This window comes from Ranitomeya imitator, chromosome 2, assembly GCF_032444005.1.
Source record: "Ranitomeya imitator isolate aRanImi1 chromosome 2, aRanImi1.pri, whole genome shotgun sequence".
Taxonomy (NCBI): domain Eukaryota; kingdom Metazoa; phylum Chordata; class Amphibia; order Anura; family Dendrobatidae; genus Ranitomeya; species Ranitomeya imitator.
The window spans coordinates 179,305,768-179,330,508 of NC_091283.1; the positions used below are offsets into that span (position 1 = coordinate 179,305,768).

At 49.9% G+C, this 24,741-nt stretch overlaps 1 protein-coding gene across 1 annotated transcript in view; it reads right to left on the reverse strand.

The window, feature by feature from the left end:
- Positions 1 to 24,741, reverse strand: part of SNAPC4 (small nuclear RNA activating complex polypeptide 4) — a 60,358-nt gene that overhangs the window by 19,998 nt on the left and 15,619 nt on the right. Inside the window, exons 11-15 of the mRNA XM_069748134.1 lie at positions 16,903 to 17,009; positions 14,327 to 14,421; positions 7,370 to 7,464; positions 1,339 to 1,430; positions 530 to 1,126 (exon numbers count right to left, since the gene is read on the reverse strand). Coding sequence (XP_069604235.1) covers positions 530 to 1,126; positions 1,339 to 1,430; positions 7,370 to 7,464; positions 14,327 to 14,421; positions 16,903 to 17,009 — 986 coding nt within the window. The remainder of the gene's footprint in view (positions 1 to 529; positions 1,127 to 1,338; positions 1,431 to 7,369; positions 7,465 to 14,326; positions 14,422 to 16,902; positions 17,010 to 24,741) is intronic.

Genomic DNA, 24,741 nt, shown 5'->3' on the forward strand with positions numbered 1-24,741 from the left:
CCCCAATGCTCCAGCGCCTGGTGTCCTCGCAGCATTCTCTCTTATGGACAATTATGTTTGTGTTTGCACCAAAAACAGCTGCTGGGAGCCCCAAGAAGTAAACTACAGTCTGCAGAGGAGGATGAGGCAGCAAGTGTTCAAAAACATATCTGGTACTGATGACGTTACGACCCTACATGCTAGAGTTCTAACAAAAGAACAGCGCAACTCCTCCATGTCCCCCTTTTGGTCTTTGCTTACATCGCCACATCGATGATGTGCAGTCTACACGAGATGGATTGCTTATATGATTGCCTGCAGCGGTCACATGTGTAGATGGCACGTCAGCGCTGCAGCCAAGTAAACAAAGACTTATCAGGGCTGATGTGGAGGGAAGGATGTAGCAAGTGTCAGGAGCAGACTCTGCACGTGACACCCATAGTGTACAGCACCTAAGCAATGAGATTGCAGTGGATTTGGATGCTCCTGCTGGGACCATTGGCTCAATAATAACTTTCTGGCCTTATTGCCTTTTCACAAAAAAACCTACCTCTATGAGGATGTTCTCAGGATTTTCTGTGACGGTGTCTGTAGATGGCGGGTAGGCGATACCCTTCAGTATAGTGCTGAACTGATATTTTCCCCGTTTTCCCCGCATTGTAGACCGGGGAATTCTAAAATAGCTTGAAGTAGCAGAACAGGGAGCAGCTTTTTTGGGGAACAAGTCTTGGTTTTCTTTCCTGGGAACCCACAATTCCAAATCAGGCATCAACTCTAGAAATCTGGTGGCTGCTCTTCGCTCTTCATTGTCAGACATGTCGTCCAAGTCATCGTCGTCTTCACTACTACTACTACTGGTGGTAATACTACTTCCGCTGCTGCTAATATTACTACTACTGCTGGTGGTATTACTATTACTACTGCTAATGTAGCTGCTGATAGTGTCACTGCTGATATCACTGAAGTCCTCTTCACTCAGTTCCTCTTCTTTTATCTTAGGAGTTCTGATTTGTGGTATTTGTTCTGGTGCTGTATACTGTGGTTTTTCCTGCTGAATCATACTCTGTAGCCTTTCCTGTGTTTTTTTCCTTGGCCTTTTCCGTGGTGCTGTTCTTTTATTACTTTGCTGTCTTTTGAGTTTTAGTCTCTGAAAAAAATAAAGTCATAAAGGCAAGTAAATAGTCAACACCAAAGTAAAAACTAAAAACTCAAGGGTGTAATTATTAAAGCCAGCAACCACGAATGGTACGGCTGGACTGCTGCCAGCACCATGCAACTTTCTGACACATTGTGACAACCACAGGCTTTTATAAGCAGTAGTCAGGAGAGGAATAGTTCCGGGAACTATAAATGTAATACCTTGAAATACCCCGTAAGATTCTTCCATTTGCTCAGACACTGGGCCCCGGTCCGTTGAGTGTGCAACTCTTTGCTTATTTTAGACCAATGACCTGTAAGACAAAAAAAAGGAGATTTTTGTGTACTCACCGTAAAATCTTTTTCTCCGAGCCAATCATTGGGGGACACAGAACCATGGGTGTTATGCTGCTTGCCACTAGGAGGACACTAAGTAAACACAAAAAATTAACTCCTCCCCTGCAGTATACACCCCTTGACTGGCCAGTAACGACCCAGTTTGGTAGGAAAGCAGTAGGAGTAGAAGAAAAACCAAGACAAGTAAACTATGTCAAAAACTGAGGAACAAATCACAACAAGAACCAGCCAATAGTCTAACAGGGTGGGTGCTGTGTCCCCCAATGATTGGCTCGGAGAAAAAGATTTTACGGTGAGTACACAAAAATCTCCTTTTCTCCTTTGCCTCATTGGGGGACACAGGACCATGGGACGTCCTAAAGCAGTCCCTGGGTGGGGAACAATTGCACTGCTAAAACCCCATGTTCCACTGACTTACTGAGATACCGCTGTCTGCAGAATGTGCCTGCCAAGGGCAGCGTCTGCCGAAGCTTGGGTATGAACGTGATAGGGCTTCGTGAAGGTATGCAGACTGGACCAAGTCGCAGCTTTACAAAGCTGTTGTTCCGAAGCCTGGTGCCGAATGGCCCAAAAAGCACCGACCGACCGAGTCGAATGCGCCTTAATCCCTGCTGGGACAGGGGTGATCCTGACGCGGTAGGATTCCTGAATAGTGGAGCGAATCCACTTGGCTAGAGTGGCCTTTGAGGCGGGTAGACCTTTCCTATGTCCCTCTGGAAGCACGAACAGGACATCCGACTTACGGAAGGGAGCCGTGCGAGATATGTACCGCCAAAGAGCCCTAACCACATCCAAAGTATGGAGAGCTTTCTCGATATGATGGGTTGGTGCCGGACAGAATGACGGCAAGACAATGTCCTCATTTAGATGAAAGCAGGAGATGACTTTAGGTAGGAAAGAGGGAGAGGTTCTCAAAACTACCTTGTATGGATGAAAAATCAAAAAAGGGGGTCGCAAGAGAGGGCCGCCAACTCAGAAACTCTTCTGATTGACGTAATCGCCACGAGAAAGACCACCTTCCAGGAAAGGAGGGTGAGAGAGATGTCCTGCAATGGTTCGAAAGGGGCCTCCTGAAGAACTCCGAGAACCAAGTTAAGATCTAGGGAGGGACCACCCGGGAGACTCCTTGGATGAACGTCTTAACTGGCAGTTTGGAAGCGATCTTTCATTGGAATAGAACAGACAATGCGGACACTTGTCCCTTGAGCAGCCTAGGGCAAGGCCTGACTCTAAACCTGATTGGAGAAACTCCAGAATGGACGGAATGGAAAACACCAGAGGAGAACGTCCATGGGCATTGCACCATGAAAAGAAGATGTGCCAGGTGCGATGATAAATGCGCATGGATACGGGTTTCCTAGCACAAATCATGGTAGAAGAAACCCCTGGAGAGAATCCGGCTTGGGCTAAAATCCAGGATTCAACGGCAACGCCGTCAAAGACAGGGTCCCCGGAGTTCTGGTGGCAAATCGGGCCCTGTGAGAGAAGATCCATGCGATCTGGAAGCCGCAAGGGGACCAGTCGGCGACCATTTGGACGAGTTCCGCGTACCATGCTCGGCGCGGCCAGTCCGGCGCGGCGAGGATCACTGGTCTCCCCTCTGCCCTGATCTTCTTGATGACTCTCGGGAGCAGAGGAAGAGGCGGAAATATGTATGGCAGCTGGAACCGATGCCACGACAGGACCAGAGCATCTGCTCCGATGGCGCAAGGATCGCGGGATCGAGCAATGAACTGGGGAACCTGGTTGTTTAGCCTCAAGGCCATGAGATCCACATCCGGCGTCCCCCAGTGAAGACAAATCTGCTGGAAGACTTCTGGATGGAGGGACTACTCGCCCGAGGCAAGACCTTAGCGACTGAGGAAGTCCGCTTCCCAATTCTCCACACCCGGTATGTGGATCGCCGAGATGAGCGAATGATTGGTCTCGGCCCAGCGTAGGATGTGGGAAACTTCGAGCATGGCTGTCCTGCTGCGGGTTTCCTCTTGCCAGTTGATAAACGCCACGGCTGTGGCATTGTCAGATTGGATTCTGATGGGATGGCCTGCGACAAGGTGGTGAAAGTTGCGTAAGGCAAGTGTGATCACTCGAATCTCCAAGATATTGATTGGAAGACGCGACCCTCTTGTGGACCAACGACCCTGTGCCGTGTGGTGATTGAAAACTGCGCCCCAGCCCAAAATGCTGGCATCGGTGGTCACCACTAACCAGCGCACTGGAAGAAACGACTTCCCTTGGTCCAGGGAGGACTGCAGCGTCCACGACCTGAGGGTCTGCCTGACCTGTGGGGACAGGCGAAAACGATGGTCGAGGGAGAACGGACTCCTGTTCCAGGCTAACAGCAGAGCCTGTTGCAGGGTACGGAGATGGAACTGCGCAAACGGAACGACTTCCATTGCCGCAACCATTTTCCCGCGGATGCGCATCATGAAGCGAATGGAGTGAGGGACTGGGCGAGAGAGCTTGCGCGCTCCCTGTTGTAAGGACAAGACCTTCTCTGGAGGGAGAATGACTAACCCGCGGGAAGAATCCAAAATAATGCCCAGGAAGCAGATTTGCTGAGTCGGCACTGGAGATGATTTCTCGAAGTTGATTTTCCAACCCAGGCGAGAAAGAGAATCCATGGTGATATTTACAGACTCCTCGCAGGCAGAATGGGACGGACCCTTGATTAATAGGTCGTCCAGATACAGAAGAACTACCACTCCCCGAGCGTGAAGAATGGCCATAACAGCTGCCATGACCTTCGTGAAGACTCTGGGGGCAGTGGCGAGTCCGAAGGGCAAGGCCACAAACTGGAAGTGTTCGTCCTTGACTGCGAAGCCCAGGAACTGCTGATGAAAGGGAAGAATTGGGATGTGTAGATAAGCATCCTTGATGTCTATGGATGCAAGGAACTCTCATCTTTCCAGGGACGCGACAACGAAACGGAGCGAGTCCATCCTGAAGTGTCGGACCCGTACGAACCTGTTTAGCAGTTTGAGGTCCAGTATGGGCCGTAGAGTCCCATCCTTCTTTGGGACTGCAAATAGGTTGGAGTAAAACCCCTCTAACCTTTGGTCTCGAGGGACCGGAACGATTACACCGTCCCTTTGAAGTGTCTGTATGGCCAAAAAAAAGAGGTGACGCCCTTGATTTGGGGGGGGGGGGGGGAGAGGACTGGAAGAAGCGCGGAGGGGGGATGGAAGAAAACTCGATTTTGTATCCGAAAGACACGAGCTCTCTGACCCACTCATCGTGAACGACCAAGAGCCAATTTTGACGGAACGAAAGAAGACCCCCGCCTACTTTGTCGGTGTCCGCCGGACACGTCGACGAGTCATTGTGTAGAAGGTTTAAGGGATGCGGATGCCTTAGGGCCAGAAGTTCTCGGTCTGGGTTTCCAGGAACGGTAAGGTCTGTATGAGACCTGGGGATTTCTGTTTTCCCGCCGTCCCGAACCAGGGGAAGTGGAGGACCAACTGGGGTGGTACGAAAGGACCGGAATCGAAACTGTTGTTGATTCCGAAAAGGCCAGGCAGGTTTTTGCTGGGGAACAAATTTACTCTTCCCTCCGGTAGCGTAAGAAATGATTTGGTCTAGTTTTTCCCCAAATAAACGGTCAGCTTGATAAGGTAAAGAAGTCAGCGACTTTTTAGAAGCAGTATCTGCATGCCAATCACGGAGCCACAAGGCCCTCCTGATGGAGATTGCGTTTGCAGCCACTTGCGCTGCGCAATTAGCCGCATCTATGGAAGCGTTAACTACGAAATCTCCGGCCTGAGAAATCTGGTTAGCTAGTCTAGCCGCCTCTGGGGGGAGATTACTGTCGTGGATGGTAGAGGTTAACACCTCTTCCCAGGCAACCATTGCCTTAGCCACCCAGGTAGCGGCAAAAGATGGAAGGAGAGCTGTTCCTGAGCCTCAAAGACTGAGCGAGCCAGGTAGTCAATTTGACGGTCAGAAGGATTTTTGACTGATGAACCGTCGGACAGAGATAAGACTGTTTTGGATGCGAGTCGCGATACGGCAGGATCCACAGAAGGAGAGAGAATCAACTCCTTCATCAGGTCTTTGGAGAAAGTATATTTAGCTTCCGTGGCTTTTTGAGCCGTAAATCGCTTCTCCGGGTGTTCCCTGTGTTTTTGGACAATGTCCTGAAACTAAGGGTGATTAGCAAATATCTTTTTAAAGGACACGATGTGTTCCTGAGTGGATACAGATTCCTCATCCACCATTAGTGTTTTGTTGACTGCCTCAATAAGGGAGTCAAGTGTCTCCTGACCGATAGAGGAAACTTGGGTTAAAGATTCCTCCGACTCGTATTCCGAGTCATGTACGCTGCGACCCTCGGGGGAGTAAGAAGATGAGCTTGCAGATGCTGAAGCTCGAGCGTGTACGGGAGACGAAGGAAGGGTCCTTTTTATGGCACCCCGAGATTCCCGTAGTACAGTACGCCCCCCTGTGGTCGGACGGCCCCGCACCTGCGCCAGATTCCGTTGCAGTCGATGGAGGTGAGTTCTGGCTTAGGGAGGATCCCTGGAAAGAGTCCAATGCCTTGACCAAGGAATACATTGAACGTGACAAGGACGCGGCCCACTCAGGAGGGTTAGCCTCGACGGGGTCGGTGGAGACATTGGAGGTGGAGGCAGGCGCACAGGCCTGGTCACAGTTCTGGCACAAAGGGCTATTGTGGGCACGTGCCAACGCAGAATTACAAGTGGCACATGAAGTAAAGAACACAGTGTGCTTTTTATTGCCCCTTTTAGCCTCCTTAGATTGAGACATAGTGTATGTCTATACTCCAATAAACTGCGATAGCAGGGCTATGGGTGCAGAGAAGGGGGTTAAGCTTTTCCCTATGGAGTGGAGCAGCTTACCCATGGTCCTGTACTGGCGTCCCCAGGGAGGAAGAGAGGGAAGTAGCGTTTTCGGCTGAATTTCCCCGCAGAAGTGGAGTCCCAAGATGGCGCCCGAGATCTGCAGGGCTCTTCTCGTTCAGAGCGAGAAGCGCCTGAGTAGTGGACGGGGCTCCGGCGGTGGGCGGGATTTTTGAACTGTGGCCTAGTCCGGCTGAAGAAGCCGGGTACTAAATTTGAGGAGCAGGCCGGCGGAGTGCGCAGGTGGCCGCGACACCGCGCCTAATGATCGCCGCTGGCATCTAGCCAGCAGTACCTCTCCCCAGGGACCCGGACCACACATTCCCACGCAGGCAGCGTGAGGAAGGGTAGTACTCACCGAGGAGGGAGTCACCTCCAGCTCAATCGATCCTCCCTATGCCGGGGGATTGAGAGTGTCCTGATGTGTGCCTGCCGCAGGGGACTTACGGATGTGCCTGCCGCAGGGGGCTTACGGCTACTGTGGGGACTACATGACGCCGTCCGGTGAGGGCTTAATTGCGGAGGAGCCCGGAAGATGCACATAAGAGGAATATTCTATGTGCTTGCCATCTTACAGGGGGGAGATCGGGACCGTATAGGAACTGCCGCCCTAGCGTAGATTAAGCGTGCCCCAGTTGTTGCAGGAGAGGGTACGGGGAGGTATACTCGCCATGCTCGCCTGTTGATGGTTCGGGGGAGAGCGGACCCTGAAAAGGAATCCGTCGCCCCCTTCACTCCGTTAATTGAAAAATAAAAATTTACAGAAAAAATAAAAACGTTGGGGTCTGAAAACAGACCCAAGTGCCTCCTACAGACACTAAGCAAGAACTGGGTCATTACTGGCCAGTCAAGGGGTGTATACTGCAGAGGAGGAGTTAATTCTTTGTGTTTACTTAGTGTCCTGCTAGTGGCAAGCAGCATATCACCCATGGTCCTGTGTCCCCCAATGAGGCGCAAGAGAAATAAAGAAATATAAATACGGTAAATGAAGTTCGGGTGCAGATACAAGTGGATGATCATTAGGGTCAGTAACTCACCTACGCCGTACTTCTCAATCAACTCAAGGAGTTTTTGCTTTTCTTCCTCGCTCCAATGGCCCTTTTTGACATCTTTACGAAGAGCCTTAACGTACCTGAGAGAACAATCAGTCAGCGAGGGCTCATTTACTAGTGCAGTCGGGAACAAGAATGGAGAAAGGGCATAAACTCAAAGAAAAAGGAACATACTCAATGAAATTACCCTTTTCTTTAAACATAATATTGCATGAAGCCGATTCTTAGCGATACCGGATGTAACAGCTTGTGGATCACCAAAGTTGCATCACTAATCGTGCTGCGGTGTTTGTTGTACAGCCTGATAACCAGAACTCCTGATGTGAGAGGGACCCACCGGACCACCACTGAGCTCACATCATTGCCCAATGTATTGGTATGGCCCCTATTTTTTTTTTTTTTAAGATCTGTGGAAGAATCAATGCCATTTTCTATTACTCGTGGTTCCCACCAAGTATCTGTTAGGACCTATGGGATTGATGAGTTCGGGTCAGGACCCACGCCAGGATATTATTGGTCAGTGCATCAAGCGGAGATGTTTCTTACATATCACAATCCCACCCATGAGAGACGGATTTGTGAACCCTCTCAATGAACAATTGAAAAAACAGGATTTTTGGTTGCTTACCGTAAAATCTGTTTCTTGAAGCCTCCATTGGGGGACAAAGGAACCATGGGTGTATGCTGCTGCCACTAGGAGGCTGACACTATGCAAATAAAAAAGTTAGCTCCTCCTCTGCAGTGTACACCCCACCGACTGGCATTATACTCTTCAGTTAGTGAGAAAGCAGTAGGAGATAATGAAACAAGGTTGAAAAACCATAACCACAAACTTGAGAACTGTAACGTGAGAACAGTCATAGAACAGATAACAGAAAACATTGGGAGGGAGCTGTGTCCCCCAATGGAGGCTTCAAGAAACAGATTTTACGGTAAGCAACCAAAAATCCTGTTTTCTTTATCGCCTCTCATTGGGGGACACAGGAACCATGGGACGTCCCAAAGCAGTCCCAAGGGCGGGAAAAACAGACTTCCATCAGGTCAGAGGACTCACCACTGCCGCCTGCAGGATCCTTCTGCCTAGGCTGGCGTCCGCCGATGCGTAGGTATGGACCTTGTAAAATTTGGCGAACGTGTGGATGGAAGACCAAGTTGCCGCTTTGCAAAGCTGTAGGGCGGAAGCCCTGTGGTGCACCGCCCAGGAGGCGCCGACTGCCCGGATAGAGTGAGCCTTAATCCCAGGAAGGGCACTCTGTTCTTGACCCGGTAAGCCTCCAAAATTGCCATTCTGATCCATCGAGCAATAGTCGCTTTAGAAGCCGGCTGGCCTCTGCGCGTGCCATCAGGAATGACGAAAAAAGAATCCGTCTTCCGGAAAGAGGATGTTCTATCCAGATAAATCCTCACTGCCCTGACGAGGTCTAGCTTGTTCAACGATCGCTCCAGAGGATGAGTCGGAGCTGGACAAAAGGAAGGTAGAACGATGTCCTCGTTGAGGTGGAGGGTGGAAACCACCTTAGGAAGAAAAGAAGGTGGGGGTCGGAAGACCACCTTGTCCTGGTGAATGACCAAAAACGGAGGGCGGCAAGACAGTGCCGCCAGCTCGGAAACGCGGCGAATGGACGTGATGGCCACAAGAAAGGCCACCTTCCAAGATAATACTGATAGAGGAATCTCCCTAAGAGGTTCAAAGGGAGAAACCTTCAAAAACGTCCAGTACCAGGTTTAGGTCCCATGCCTCCACAGGGGCCCTGTACGGCGGGACGGCGTGGGCTACCCCCTGAAAGAAGGTCTTAACCTGTAGCCGAGAGGCCAAGGTCTTCTGAAAGAGGATGGAAAGCGCAGAGACCTGACCCTTCAGGGAGCTAAGAGCCAGGCCCGAATCCAGTCCTGCCTGAAGGAAGGCCAAAAGAGAAGGCAGGGAAAAAACCATAGGCGGAACGCGGTTGGACTCGCACCAACGGAAGTAAGCCTTCCAGGTGCGGTAGTAGATCCTGGAAGACGAAGGCTTCCGAGCCTGAATCATGCTGTGAATCACCCGGTCCGAAAGGCCGGACGCTCTTAGAACCGCGGTCTCAACAGCCATGCCGTTAAACTGAGCGACCGAGAATTCGGGTGGCAGATCGGACCCTGGGACAGCAGATCGGGCCTGTCTGGAAGGCGCCAGGGAGTGTCCGCGAGAAGGTTGACGAGCTCCGCGAACCAAGCTCTCCTGGGCCAATCCGGGGCGATCAGGATGACCGGCACCCCTTCCGCTTTGATCTTCTTCAAAAGCTTGGGAAGTAATGGAAGGGGTGGGAACAGGTAGGGCAGCTGGAACTGTGACCAAGGAATGGCCAGAGCATCGACGCCCACTGCGAGAGGATCGCGGGACCTGGAGACAAACTGCGGAACCTTCCTGTTGATTCGAGACGCCGTGAGATCCACATCCGGAGTCCCCCATCGAAGACAAATCTGATGGAAGACCTCCGGATGCAAGGTCCATTCCCCTGCCGCGAGGCCCTCGCGGCTGAGGAAGTCGGCGGCCCAGTTGTCCACGCCGGGAATATGCACCGCGGATATCACCGGAACCATTGCCTCTGCCCAAAGGAGGATCTTGGATACCTCGGCAAGGGCCAAGGAGCTCCGGGTCCCCCCCTGATGGTTGACATATGCCACAGCCGTGGCGTTGTCCGTCTGGATCCGGACTGGAAGGCCCCTGAGGATCCTTTCCCAGTGGCGGAGGGACAGAAAGATGGCCCGAATCTCGAGGACATTGATTGGCAGAGTTGATTCCTGCGACGACCAACGGCCATGAACCGTCAGGTGGCGAAAAACCGCACCCCAGCCGATCAGGCTGGCGTCCGTTGTCACCACCTGCCAGTGAACTGGAAGGAAGGACCTGCCCTGGGAGATGAGAGATGACGTCAGCCACCAGTTGAGGGACCGCTTGACCCGAGAAGAGAGTCTGATCGGCCGATCCAGGGAGAAGACAGACCTGTCCCACTGAGACAGAATGGCTTGCTGAAGGGGTCGCAAATGAAATTGGGCGAAGGGAATCGCTTCCAATGTAGCTACCATCCTCCCCAGAACCTTCATGGCCGAACGGAGGGAGGAAGGCCGAGGACTCTGGAGCAAGCGTATGTCCCGACAAAGAGTGGATCTCTTGTCTTTGGGAAGGAAGACTCTGGTCTGACGAGTGTCGAAAAGCATGCCCAGAAAGATGATGCGCTGAGAAGGAATAAGGCAGGACTTCTTCCGGTTGACCAGCCACCCGAAACGGGCTAAGGTGTCGAGAACAATGGACAGGCTTTCGTGGGCCTGAGCAAAGGACGGAGCCTTGATGAGGATGTCGTCGAGGTATGGAAAAAGGACCAAGCCTCTGACTCTCAAGATGGCCATCAGCGCCGCCATGATCTTCGTGAACACCCTTGGCGCGGTTGCGAGACCGAACGGCAGGGCGACAAACTGAAAATGATCTCGTTGCACTGCGAAGCGCAGGAAACGGTGATGTCCGGGAAATATCGGGACATGGAGGTAGGCGTCCTGGATATCTATAGAGCATAGAAATTCCTGAGCCTCCATGGAAGCAATTACTGAACGAAGGGATTCCATCCTGAAGTGTCTCAGGCGAACTCTCCTGTTCAGCAATTTGAGGTCCAGAATGGGACGAACCTTGCCGTCTTTTTTCGGTACCACAAAGAGGTTAGAGTAGAAACCCGTGTACCGTTCCTTTTCTGGGACGGGAACGATTACCCCGGATCTGAGCAGAGAAGCGATGGCTGCGAAGAAGCCCGGAACAAGAGCGGGATCTCTTGGAGGACGGGATTGGAAGAAACGATCCCGGGGTCTGGAAGCGAACTCTATCTTGTATCCCGAGGATACAACTTCCCTGACCCAAGCATCCTCTACTGCGGAAACCCAGACGTCCCTGAAAAGGAGAAGACGGCCGCCCAATCTGGGAGTTGGGCTGGAGTCTTGCCAAAAGTCATGCGGAGGTGGATCTTCCAGTCCTGGGCCTGGAGGCTCTACCCTGGGAATAGTGAGGACGCCAGGACGGAGTGGGCCTAAAGGACACCGCCTTCTTCTCTTGACGTGCCTGTGGCCTCTGTTGCTGCTGGGAAAAGGAGTTCGACGCAGCGAAGCGACGAAAAGGCCGAAACTGCCGTCTAGGAGGAGGACGACGGGGCTTAGCCTGGGGGAGAAAAGAGAACTTGTACCCCCGGTGGCGTCCTTAATAATTTGATCCAGCTGGGAACCAAAGAGACGAGAGCCCTGGAAGGGCAGACCGGTGAGGGACTTTTTAGAAGATAAGTCCGCCTGCCAGGCCTTGAGCCAAACAGTGCGGCGGATGGCAACAGCATTGCTGGAGGCCTGAGCCGCACAAGACGCGACATCCAGGGAGACAGAGACCATGTATTCACCGACGTGGGAAATCTGGTTGGCAAGCTCCGCTAGTTGCGCGGGAGGCGCCCCGTCCAGGATACCTCGACGGAGCTCTCTGGCCCATTTGGAGATGGATTTAAAAACCCAAGTGGAAGCAAAGGCTGGGCAAATAGCCGCTGCAGCCGCTTCAAAAGCTGACTTCGCAAAGGATTCTATAGTCCTATCGTTAGAGTCCTTCAGAGATGCTCCGCCGGACAGAGGAAGCACCGTGTTGGTTGACAGCCTGGACACAGGTGGATCCACCGAGGGAGAGACCGTCCAATTGGCGGTAAGTTCTGGAGAAAAGGGATATAACACACCCAGGCGTTTTCCCCTCTGAAAACGCCTAGTGGGGTTCTCTCTCTCTCTGGACATGATTTCCTCGAATTCAGGATGAGGAGCAAAAAACTTGGAAGGTGGTTTGGCCCGTCTAAACGAAACCGCCTGATCTGCGGGTTCCGTAGAGGGATCCTTGATGCCACAAGATTGGTTTACTGCCACAATGAGATTCTGGACCATCTCCCTCATGGTGGCGATTTGGTTAGAATCCAGCTCCGAAATATCCTCCGAGGGCGCATCAGAAAGTGCCTCGCCTGACTCAGGGGAGGAGGGTCGAGGGGACGCCGACCGCAGGGGAGGGCCGAGTGGCGAGATGGAGCGCGAAGAGGACTCAGACCGACGTTCCTGTCTGGACCTTTTGTGGCTTATCAAGGAGGGCTCGGGCGGCGGTTCCTGCGACCCGCTGGCCACGGCAGGGGTCTGCAGGGGTAACCGATCCAGCGCGGACACCAGGGTTTGAGATACCCGTGTTAAATCGGCCACCGATTGTGACAGAGAGGCGGCCCAGCCTGGGATGGGGGGGATCACTCTCGGGCGGAACAGCCGGGGGATCCTGGGCGGTGGGAACAATCGGGTTGCTGCAAGACTGACACAGCGGGGAGGACTGACCTGAGGGAAGTTTGCTGTTACAGGACGAACATGCAAAGTACGTGACTAAGGCAGAAGATGAAGAGGTCGGAGGACGAGAGCGGCCCCCTTTAGAGTTAGATATTTTGAAGAGGTCCCTGAAGAAAATGCCAGCAGGTTAGGGGACAGTGGGGCAGAGGAGGGTGTCAGTCTGCAGTGCAGAGCTACTCACGGCAGACGAAAAAACCCCGGATACCAGGAGCTGCAGGCCTGGAGGAAGATGCTGTGGATCCCCGGCGCAGATGGAGTGCTGTGTCCCCGGAAGGAGCGCTCAGCGAAGTTCCCCAGCGCAGGTGCGTGGCACGATGATAAAACTCGTGCCCTGAGCTTCCAGAAGCGGCGTGGAGGAAGGGGCGGAGCCAGCCGAGATGGCGCCGGTGGGTGGGGAATGCAGGGCTGAGTTTGTCAGGCGGGAGAAAGCCCGCCTGATGATACCGGAAGTGGGCGGAGCGCGTCACCGGAAGTAGGCCCCGGGGAAAGCCGGGGCCTAAATTAGAAGCCGGTGACCGCAGAAAAGGTGGTAATCGGCGGTGCGGCGCGAAAAACAGTGCGGGCGCCGCCCGGCTGATAGGCGCGGCAGCCGCCGCAGGAAAGGCCATGGGAGCGCCGATGAATCGGCGCCGGAAGTAGGCCCCGGGAAGAGCCGGGGCCTGTATTAGAAGCCGGCGGCCGCTGGAGAGGACCGCAGCCGCGCGTCACCTCCCAAGGTACGGCCGCCGGGGAAAACGGTGCGGCTGCCTGAAGGTGGCCCCGCCGCCAAGATTAAAAAGGATGCGGCCGCAGGTAAGGCAGTGCGACTGCCTGTAAAAACGCAGCCGCGGTGGGGGGAAGGAATGGGGCCTAAGTGTCGCCCAGTGCTGCTGGAGGGTCTGCAGAAAAGGGTACGGCCGCAGGAAGAGAAGTGCGGCCGCAGAAATAGCAGTGCGGCTGCCAGTAAGGCGCCGCGCTGCTCAGAAGGAAAGCTGCGCAGGAAACGTAGGGAATCCAGAGCCCCCTAGGAGGAGTAGCGACTGATAGGGAGAACAAATACTCACCTAACTTCCCACGCCGTCGGTACTAACCTTAAAAAAAGTGGAAGGTATTAGACGTCCGTGTAGTGGTGACGGACGTCCTCGTCTCCTCCGACCGACAGGCTCTGGTGGGCGAGTGGGTGGGGGACGGAGCCAGGACCGGACTTCTAAGCACGCTGGTGTGCTAGGATCTTGGTCCTGGAGAAGGATCTATGAGGATACGGGGTGGCAGTACACGCCGTACTCATAGTCCATAATGTGGGACTACAGGTGTGACTGCTCACCCTGTATCCCATCCGGAAACCTGAAAGAAAAAACGACGCACATTGAGGTAGATAAGGGTCTAATGAAAGACCCGTGTCCACCTCCTACTGACACTAAGCTAAACTGAAGAGTATAATGCCAGTCGGTGGGGTGTACACTGCAGAGGAGGAGCTAACTTTTTTATTTGCATAGTGTCAGCCTCCTAGTGGCAGCAGCATACACCCATGGTTCCTGTGTCCCCCAATGAGAGGCGATAAAGAAATTCATTGTTGTTTTGTTAAATGAAAGGAACACCGACCTTTCCCGACACTGGCTATCACTCCTTCCAGGAACTTCTAGTTGAATCTTGTACCAGTCCTTGGCTCCATATTTCTCCACAGCTTTTAATAACAACTAAAGAAATTGTAAATATAAAAATGAATTAAATTACTTCCCAGATTTCGGCCCCTCGAGTCTCAAGGGCCCCTTAGGTGGGATCCCCCATACTCATGTAGCCCATAGATATGCCACAACATTAGAAGATGAGAATATTCATTTTCAACAATATTCTTTTTAATTTGGGGGAATTTTTTAACAATTTCTGGGAAGGGAATTATAGTTATAGACAATAAGGTGAGTAATAAAACATAACAGAGCGATGTAAAACTTGTTCTATTAAACAAGTAAGTAAGAAGATACAGTCAAAGAAGAATCAACAGAAAAAAAGGTTAATGCAAGAGGAAAAGAATGTGGAAGGAAAAGTTACAAAAGGTAGAGGGGAAGGGGAAGGAAAGAAAAGGGCATAGGAGAAGGTTGGAACAGATAAACGTGGAGAGTAAGGACAGGGCAAAAGATCATCCTTATTGAAACAATATTTATAATAAAACAATTTTCAATTTGCTTTTTTAAATATGTAATTGTACTTCTTGGCAAATAATAAAGCTTTTAACTTAAAAGGGGGCATTCCGACTTGAGGAAAGAAATAGGTTCCAAGATGACCATGTGGAGTGGTATTTTTTTGAAGAATTGTTTCTTAGAGCGTAAGAATGTTCAAAATAATTATGGGTAGACATTCCTTTAAAATATCAATTTTTCAGCCTATGAAAATTATTATTAAAGAACAGTTAAAATTAAAGAGGCATTCCCATCTCGTACATTAATAGCATATCCTCGGGATATGCTAACAATGTACAGTAGATGTGGATCCAATCATCTATCTCAAGAATAAGGCTCGGAAAAATACTCCTGTCAGTGGAGAGGTAGTCTCATTTTTGCATGGGATTTCCGGCCACATTTGCACTGTTGCGCAGCTCACCATGGGGCTCCGTGCTCATGACAAGTTCCATCGGGGGGAACCAGTGTCAATATATTAAGACCAGAAATAAAGTGTGAAATTTCATAAAAGCTCTAATTTCAGTAACCGGGGAAGGAAGAAACTGGCAGCGAAACGCGCGTCGAGGTGAGGGGACGCTCATGTAGCACCACTGACACCAGGACTTATATTCAGGTATTACCAAATTACCTTTTCTTTATTGTCACTAAGACTGGGAGCTTGTATGGGGGAGAAACTGTGTGGAACTATAACTGCATACTTACTGTGGATCCTTATTGAAATCAGCACTTAGAGATTCCATGATTGGTTGGACACACATAGCACTAAGGGTACCGTCACACAGTGGCACTTTGATCTCTAGGACGGCACGATCCGTGACGTTCCAGCGATATCGTTACGATCTCGCTGTGTATGACACGCTACTGCGATCTGGGACCCCGCTGAGAATCGTACGTCGTAGCAGATCGTCTGAAACTTTATTTCGTCGCTGGATCTCCCGCAGACATCGCTGAATCGGCGTGACGCCGATTCGGCGTGTGTGACGCCGATTCAGCGATGTCTTCACTGGTAACCAGGGTAAACATCGGGTTACTAAGCGCAGGGCCGCGCTTAGTAACCCGATGTTTACCCTGGTTACCAGCGTAAACGTAAAAAAACCAAACACTACATACTTACCTTCAGCTGTCTGTCCCCGGCGCTGTGCTTCTCTGCACTCCTCCTGCATCCTGTGTCAGCGCCGGCCAGCCAGAAAGCACAGAGGTGACGTCACCGCTCTGCTTTACGGCTGACCGGCGCTGACAGTGCAGAGGAAAGCAGAGCGCCGGAGGACAGACACGGAATGTAAGTATGTAATGTTTGTTTTTTTTACGTTTACGCTGGTAACCAGGGTAAACATCGGGTTACTAAGCGCGGCCCTGCGCTTAGTAACCCGATGTTTACCCTGGTTACCAGGGGACTTCGGGATCGTTGGTCGCTGGAGAGCTGTCTGTGTGACAGCTCTCCAGCGACCAAACAGCGACGCTGCAGCGATCGACATCGTTGTCGTATCGCTGCAGCGTCGTTTCAGTGTAACGGTACCCTTACTCATACTTAACACTTTCTGCTGAATCAGTGACCTTCATTTCAGTGGTAATACCAGCAATATGTCACCCATATTTTAATTTCTCCCAGCAAAGTAATCAATTCTGTTTGTCAAATACTTAAGACTAGAGATAGAGCATTTTTATAATACTTTGTTGATTTTTTAGATACTTTTTGATATTTAGTGACATTGTAAATATATTAGTTCCATTTATGTATGTTTTGTAAGCTATTTCTGTGGCCACATCAGCGTCCCCTGTTGCACATTTTTAAACATGTTATTCAATAAAAGCTATTTCAATGGATCTCTTCGATGCTTGGCTAAGTGGTGTGTTGAAATTATGAAAAGAAGTGCCATTCACTATATATGTGGATGCTAATGAACTATAAATGATCTAATGCCACATAAAATAATGGCTCCTTGGTGCCAAGATTCACATATTCAAGTGCTCTAATTAGCTTTTCCAGGTTTTGATCCTCACCTTATCCTCTTCTCTATTCCAATATCCTTTCTTCAGAGAGGGATCCAGACATTTTGACCAGCGGTGATAGAGCTGCATGGAGTTTCTGCCTTCCATGAAATAGGCGACTGAGAAAAAAATACATCATCAGATCCCGATTATGGCCTACAGGACCTCTATACACATTAGATGGGGGAACCTGCTGACCATCCGAGGTAGCCTTATGACTCTACCCCTAGGGATGCTATCGGGGGTAAGGAAGGGAAGAATCCCTGATCATTTTATTTTTAGGCGAGATAAGCAGCTTCTAGAGCCATATGGCAGTGGCATTTTCCTCTTTCTTTGTTGAAAACACTTAGTCAAGCTGAGTGTTTCTGTATATGACGGAGTTTGGAGAGATCTCTGTTTTCCGTACAATAACCATCCTATGCCTGTAGCCAACGTATTGTAGGACTGCCCATATTATTAATATACACACATCCTAAAGTTAATGTGCCCGTAAAGCTTCCCAGCGAAGAAGTACACAAGGCTCGCCAGCACTGCCAGGCCCCTCGGAAACCAAATGGATGGTATCTACTATATAATTGTCTATGGGTCACTTCCGTCTGTCTGTCTTTCTGTCTGTCTGTCACGGATATTCATTGGTCGCGGCCTCTGTCTATCATGGAATCCAAGTCGCTGATTGGTCGTGGCAAAACAGCCACGACCAATCAGCGACGGGCACAGTCCGGCGGCAAAATGGCTGCTCCTTCCTCCCCGCAGTCAGTGCCCGCTCCATAATCCCCTCCAGTCACCGCTCACACAGGGTTAATGGCAGCGTTGACCGCGGTGTAACGCACTCAGTTAACGCTGCTATTAACCCTGTGTGACCAACTTTTTACTATTCATGCTGCCTATGCAGCATCAATAGTAAAAAGATCTAATGTTAAAAATAATGAAAACAAATAAAAAATAGTTCTATACTCACCGTCCGTCTGCCCCCCGGATCAGGAACAGGCCTTTCCCGCTCCTCGCGACGCCCCGGTGACCGCTCCATGCATTGCGGTCTCGCGAGATAATGACGCGCGGCATCGCGAAACCGCTACGTCATCATCTCGCGAAACCGCAATGCACTCTTCAGACCGGAGCACGCGAGGAGCGTCGGTAACCGCTTCGATCCGGGGGCCAATGGAGGGTGAGTATATAAATATTTTTTATTTTAATTCTTTTTTTTTTTTAAAACAGGGATATGGTGCCCACATTGTGATAGACTGCGCGGGCTGTGCAATATATTACGCGGGCTGGGCAATATACTGCGCGGGCTGTGCAATGTACTGCACGGGCTGTGCAATGTACTACGCAGGCTGTGCAATGTACTACGCGGGCTGTGCAATGTACTGCATGGGCTGTGCTATACACTACGTGGCCTGTGTTATACACTGCGTGCGTTGTACTGCGCGGGCTGTGCAATATACTACGCGGGCTGTGCAATATACTGCGTGGGCTGTGCTATATACTCTGTGGGCTGTGCTATATACTACAAGGGCTGTGCTATATACTACGTGGGCTGTGCAATATACTACGTGGCTGTGCTATTTACTACATGGGCTGTTATATACTACGTGGCTGTGCTACAGTGGGGCAAAAAAGTATTTAGTCAGTCAGCAATAGTGCAAGTTCCACTACTTAAAAAGATGAGAGGCGTCTGTAATTTACATCATAGGTAGACCTCAACTATGGGAGACAAACTGAGATAAAAAAATCCAGAAAATCACATTGTCTGTTTTTTTATCATTTTTTTTTGCATATTATGGTGGAAAAGAAGTATTTGGTCAGAAACAAACAATCAAGATTTCTGGCTCTCACAGACCTGTAACTTCTTCTTTAAGAGTCTCCTCTTTCCTCCACTCATTACCTGTAGTAATGGCACCTGTTTAAACTTGTTATCAGTATAAAAAGACACCTGTGCAAACCCTCAAACAGTCTGACTCCAAACTCCACTATGGTGAAGACCAAAGAGCTGTCAAAGGACACCAGAAACAAAATTGTAGCCCTGCACCAGGCTGGGAAGACTGAATCTGCAATAGCCAACCAGCTTGGAGTGAAGAAATCAACAGTGGGAGCAATAATTAGAAAATGGAAGACATACAAGACCACTGATAATCTCCCTCGATCTGGGGCTCCACGCAAAATCCCACCCCGTGGGGTCAGAATGATCACAAGAACGGTGAGCAAAAATCCCAGAACCACGCGGGGGGACCTAGTGAATGAACTGCAGAGAGCTGGGACCAATGTAACAAGGCCTACCATAAGTAACACACTACGCCACCATGGACTCAGATCCTGCAGTGCCAGACGTGTCCCACTGCTTAAGCCAGTACATGTCCGGGCCCGTCTGAAGTTTGCTAGAGAGCATTTGGATGATCCAGAGGAGTTTTGGGAGAATGTCCTATGGTCTGATGAAACCAAACTGGAACTGTTTGGTAGAAACACAACTTGTCGTGTTTGGAGGAAAAAGAATACTGAGTTGCATCCATCAAACACCATACCTACTGTAAAGCATGGTGGTGGAAACATCATGCTTTGGGGCTGTTTCTCTGCAAAGGGGCCAGGACGACTGATCCGGGTACATGAAAGAATGAATGGGGCGATGTATCGTGAGATTTTGAGTGCAAACCTCCTTCCATCAGCAAGGGCATTGAAGATGAAACGTGGCTGGGTCTTTCAACATGACAATGATCCAAAGCACACCGCCAGGGCAACGAAGGAGTGGCTTCTTAAGAAGCATTTCAAGGTCCTGGAGTGGCCTAGCCAGTCTCCAGATCTCAACCCTATAGAAAATATTTGGAGGGAGTTGAAAGTCCGTGTTGCCAAGCGAAAAGCCAAAAACATCACTGCTCTAGAGGAGATCTGCATGGAGGAATGGGCCAACATACCAACAACAGTGTGTGGAAACCTTGTGAAGACTTACAGAAAACGTTTGACCTCTGTCATTGCCAACAAATGATATATTACAAAGTATTGAGATGAAATTTTGTTTCTGACCAAATACTTATTTTCCACCATAATATGCAAATAAAATGTTAAAAAAACAGACAATGTGATTTTCTGGATTTTTTTTTCTCAGTTTGTCTCCCATAGTTGAGGTCTACCTATGATGTAAATTACAGACGCCTCTCATCTTTTTAAGTGGTGGAACTTGCACTATTGCTGACTGACTAAATACCGTATATACTCGAGTATAAGCCGAGATTTTCAGCCCAAATTTTTGGGCTGAAAGTGCCCCCCTCGGCTTATACTCGAGTCACGGTAGCGGTGGGGTCGGCAGGTGAGGGGCTGAGGGCGCTGGGGTATACTTACCTAGTCCCAGCGATCCTCGCGCTGTCCCTGCCGTCCCACGGGCTTCGGCGCTGCAGTTTCTTCCTCTCTTCAGCGGTCACGTGGGACCGCTCATTACAGAAATGAATAAGCGGCTCCACCTCCCATAGGGGCGGAGCCGCTTATTCATTTCTCTAATCAGCGGTGCCGGTGACCGCTGATAGAGAAAGAAGCTGCAGCGCCAAAGACAGGCGGGGACAGCGCGAGGATCGCCAGGACTAGGTGAGTATAGCATATTCACCTGTCCTCGTTCCAGCCGCCGATCCATCTTCCCGGCCGGCGCCTCCATCTTCCCGGCGTCTCTGCTCTCTGACTGTTCAGGCAGAGGGCGCGATGACGCATACAGTGTGCGCGGCGCCCTCTGCCTGATCAGTCAGAGCAGAGACGCCGGGAAGATGGAGGCGCCGGAACGAGACGCCGGGAGCTGCAATCAAGGGAGGTATGTGTTTTTTTTTCTTTATTGCGGCAGCGGCGGCACAAATTTATGTGGAACATCTATGGGGCACAGTGAACGGTGCAGAGCACCGTATATGGCACAGCACAGCTGTGGGGCACAGTGAACGGTGCAGAGCACCGTATATGGCACAGCACAGCTATGTATGGGGCACAGTGAACGGTGCAGAGCACCGTATATGGCACAGCACAGCTATGGGGCACAGTGAACGGTGCAGAGCACCGTATATGGCACAGCACAGCTATGGGGCACAGTGAACGGTGCAGAGCACTGTATATGGCACAGCACAGCTATGTATGGGGCACAGTGAACGGTGCAGAGCACCGTATATGGCACAGCACAGCTATGGGGCACAGTGAACGGTGCAGAGCACCGTATATGGCACAGCACAGCTATGTATGGGGCACAGTGAACGGTGCAGAGCACCGTATATGGCACAGCACAGCTATGGGGCACAGTGAACGGTGCAGAGCACCGTATATGGCACAGCACAGCTATGGGGCACAGTGAACGGTGCAGAGCACCGTATATGGCACAGCACAGCTATGGGGCACAGTGAACGGTGCAGAGGACCGTATATGGCACAGCACAGCTATGGGGCACAGTGAACGGTGCAGAGCACCGTATATGGCACAGCACAGCTATGGGGCACAGTGAACGGTGCAGATCACCGTATATGGCACAGCACAGCTATGGGGCACAGTGAACGGTGCAGAGCACCGTATATGGCACAGCACAGCTATGGGGCACAGTGAACGGTGCAGAGCACCGTATATGGCACAGCACAGCTATGTATGGGGCACAGTGAACGGTGCAGAGCACCGTATATGGCACAGCTATGGGGCACAGTGAACGGTGCAGAGCACCGTATATGGCACAGCTAGGGGGCACAATGAACGGTGCAGAGCACTATATGGTTCACACCTATGGGGAAATATGAACGGTGCAGAGCACTATATGGCACAGCTATGGGGAAATAATGATCTATTTTTATTTTTGAAATTCACCGGTAAATGCTGCATTTCCACCCTAGGCTTATACTCGAGTCAATAAGTTTTCCCAGTTTTTTGTGGCAAAATTAGGGGGGTCGGCTTATTCTCGGGTCGGCTTATACTCGAGTATATACGGTACTTTTTTGCCCCACTGTATATACTACGTGGCCGGCCGCGAACAATCAGCGACAGGCGCAGTCCGACCGCGAATTGGGGCGGGATTTGAACCACGTTTCGCTAATTGGTCGCGGCCGGCCGAATCCTGTGTATTCATTGTATTATTCTAAAATCTTCATAAATAAACTACATACATATTCTAGAATTCCCGATGCGTTCGAATCGGGCTACCATCTAGTCTACTATATAATTGTCTGCGGGACACTTCCGTCTGTTTGTCTGTCTGTCACGGAAATCCCGTCCCGCATCGCTGATTGGTCGCGGCCCAAGGCCGTGACCAATCAGCGACGGGCACAGTCCGAACGCGAATTAGCCCCTCCCTACTACCCAGCAGTCAGTGCCCCCTCCATACTCCCCCCCCCAGTCAGCGCCCACACAGCATTAACCGGATTGCCTTACACAGCGGCATAACGCGGTGTAACGCACTCCGTTAACCCCTTCATGACCCAGCCTATTTTGACCTTAATGACCTGGCCGTTTTTTGCAATTCTGACCAGTGTCCCTTTATGAGGTAATAACTCAGGAACGCTTCAACGGATCCTAGCGGTTCGGAGATTGTTTTTTCGTGACATATTGGGCTTCATGTTAGTGGTAAATTTAGGTCAATAAATTATGCGTTTATTTGTGATAAAAACGGAAATTTGGCGAAAATTTTGAAAATTTCGCAATTTTCACAATTTGAATTTTTATGCTGTTAAACCAGAGAGTTATGTGACACAAAATAGTTAATAAATAACATTTCCCACATGTATACTTTACATCAGCACAATTTTGGAAACAAAATTTTTTTTTGCTAGGAAGTTATAAGGGTTAAAATTTGACCAACGATTTCTCATTTTTACAACGAAATTTACAAAACCATTTGTTTTAGGGACCACCTCACATTTGAAGTCAGTTTATGGGATCTATATGGCTGAAAATACCCAAAAGTGACACCATTCTAAAAACTGCACCCCTCAAGGTGCACAAAACCACATTCAAGAAGTTTATTAACCCTTCAGGTGCTTCACAGCAGCAGAAGCAACATGGAAGGAAAAAATGAACATTTAACTTTTTAGTCACAAAAATTATTTTTTAGCAACAATTTTTTTGATTTCACAATGGTAAAAGGAGAAACTGAACCACGAAAGTTGTTGTTCAATTTGTCCTGAGAACGCTGATACCTCATATGTAGGGGTAAACCACTGTTTGGGAGCACGGCAGTGCTTGGAAGGGAAGGAGCGCCATTTGACTTTTTGAATGAAAAATTGGCTCCACTCTTTAGCGGACACCATGTCACGTTTGGAGAGCCCCCGTGTGCCTAAAAATTGGAGCTCTCCCAAAAGTGACCCCATTTTGGAAACTAGACACCCCAAGGAACTTATCTAGATGCATAGTGAGCACTTTGAACCCCCAGGTGCTTCACAAATTGATCCGTAAAAATGAAAAAGTACTTTTTTTTCACAAAAAATTTATTTTCGCCTCATTTTTTTCAATTTCACATGGGCAATAGGATAAAATGGATCCTAAAATTTGTTGGGCAATTTCTCCCGAGTACGCCGATACCTCATATGTGGGGATAAACCACTGTTTGGGCACACGGCAGGGCTCGGAAGGGAAGGCGCGCCATTTGACTTTTTGAATGGAAAATTAGCTCCAATTGTTAGCGGACACCATGTCGCGTTTGGAGAGCCCCTGTGTGCCTAAACATTGGAGCTCCCCCACAAGTGACCCCATTTTGGAAACTAGACCCCCCAAGGAACTTATCTAGATGCATATTGAGCACTTTAAACTCCCAGGTGCTTCACAGAAGTTTATAACGCAGAGCCATGAAAATAAAAAATAACTTTTCTTTCCTCAAAAATGATTTTTTAGCCTGGAATTTCCTATTTTGCCAAGGGTATTAGGAGAAATTGGACCCCAAATGTTGTTGTACAGTTTGTCCTGAGTACGCTGATACCCCCATATGTGGGGGTAAACCACTGTTTGGGCGCACGGCAGGGCTCGGAAGGGAAAGCACGCCATTTGGCTTTTTAAATGGAAAATTAGCTCCAATCATTAGCGGACACCATGTCACGTTTGGAGAGCCCTTGTGTGCCTAAACATTGGAGATCCCCCACAAATGACCCCATTTTGGAAACTAGACCCCCAAAGGAACTAATCTAGATGTGTGGTGAGGAGTTTGAACCCCCAAGTGCTTCACAGAAGTTTATAACGCAGAGCCATGAAAATAAAAAAAATATATATTTTCTCAAAAATGATCTGTTAGCCTGCAATTTTTTATTTTTCCAAGGGTAACAGGAGAAATTTGACCCCAAAAGTTGTTGTCCAGTTTCTCCTGAGTACGGTGATACCCCATATGTGGGGGTAAACCACTGTTTGGGCACACGTCGGGGCTCAGAAGGGAAGTAGTGACTTTTGAAATGCAGACTTTGATGGAATGGTCTGCGGGTGTCACGTTGCGTTTGCAGAGCCCCTGGTGTGCCTAAACAGTAGAAACCACCCACAAGTGACCCCATTTTAGAAACTAGACCCCCCAAGGAACTTATCTAGATATGTGGTGAGCATTTTGAACCCCCAAGTGCTTCACAGACGTTTACAACGCAGAGCCGTGAAAATAAAAAAACATTTTTCTTTCCTCAAAAATGATGTTTTAGCAAGCATTTTTTTATTTTCACAATGGTAACAGGAGAAATTGAACCCCAGTAATTGTTGCGCAGTTTGTCCTGAGTATGCTGGTACCCCATATGTGGGGGTAAACCACTGTTTGGGCACACGTCGGGGCTTGGAAGGGAGGGAGCACCATTTGACTTTTTGAATACAAGATTGGCTGGAATCAATGGTGGCGCCATGTTGCGTTTGGAGACCCCTGATGTGCCTAAACAGTGGAAACCCCTCAAT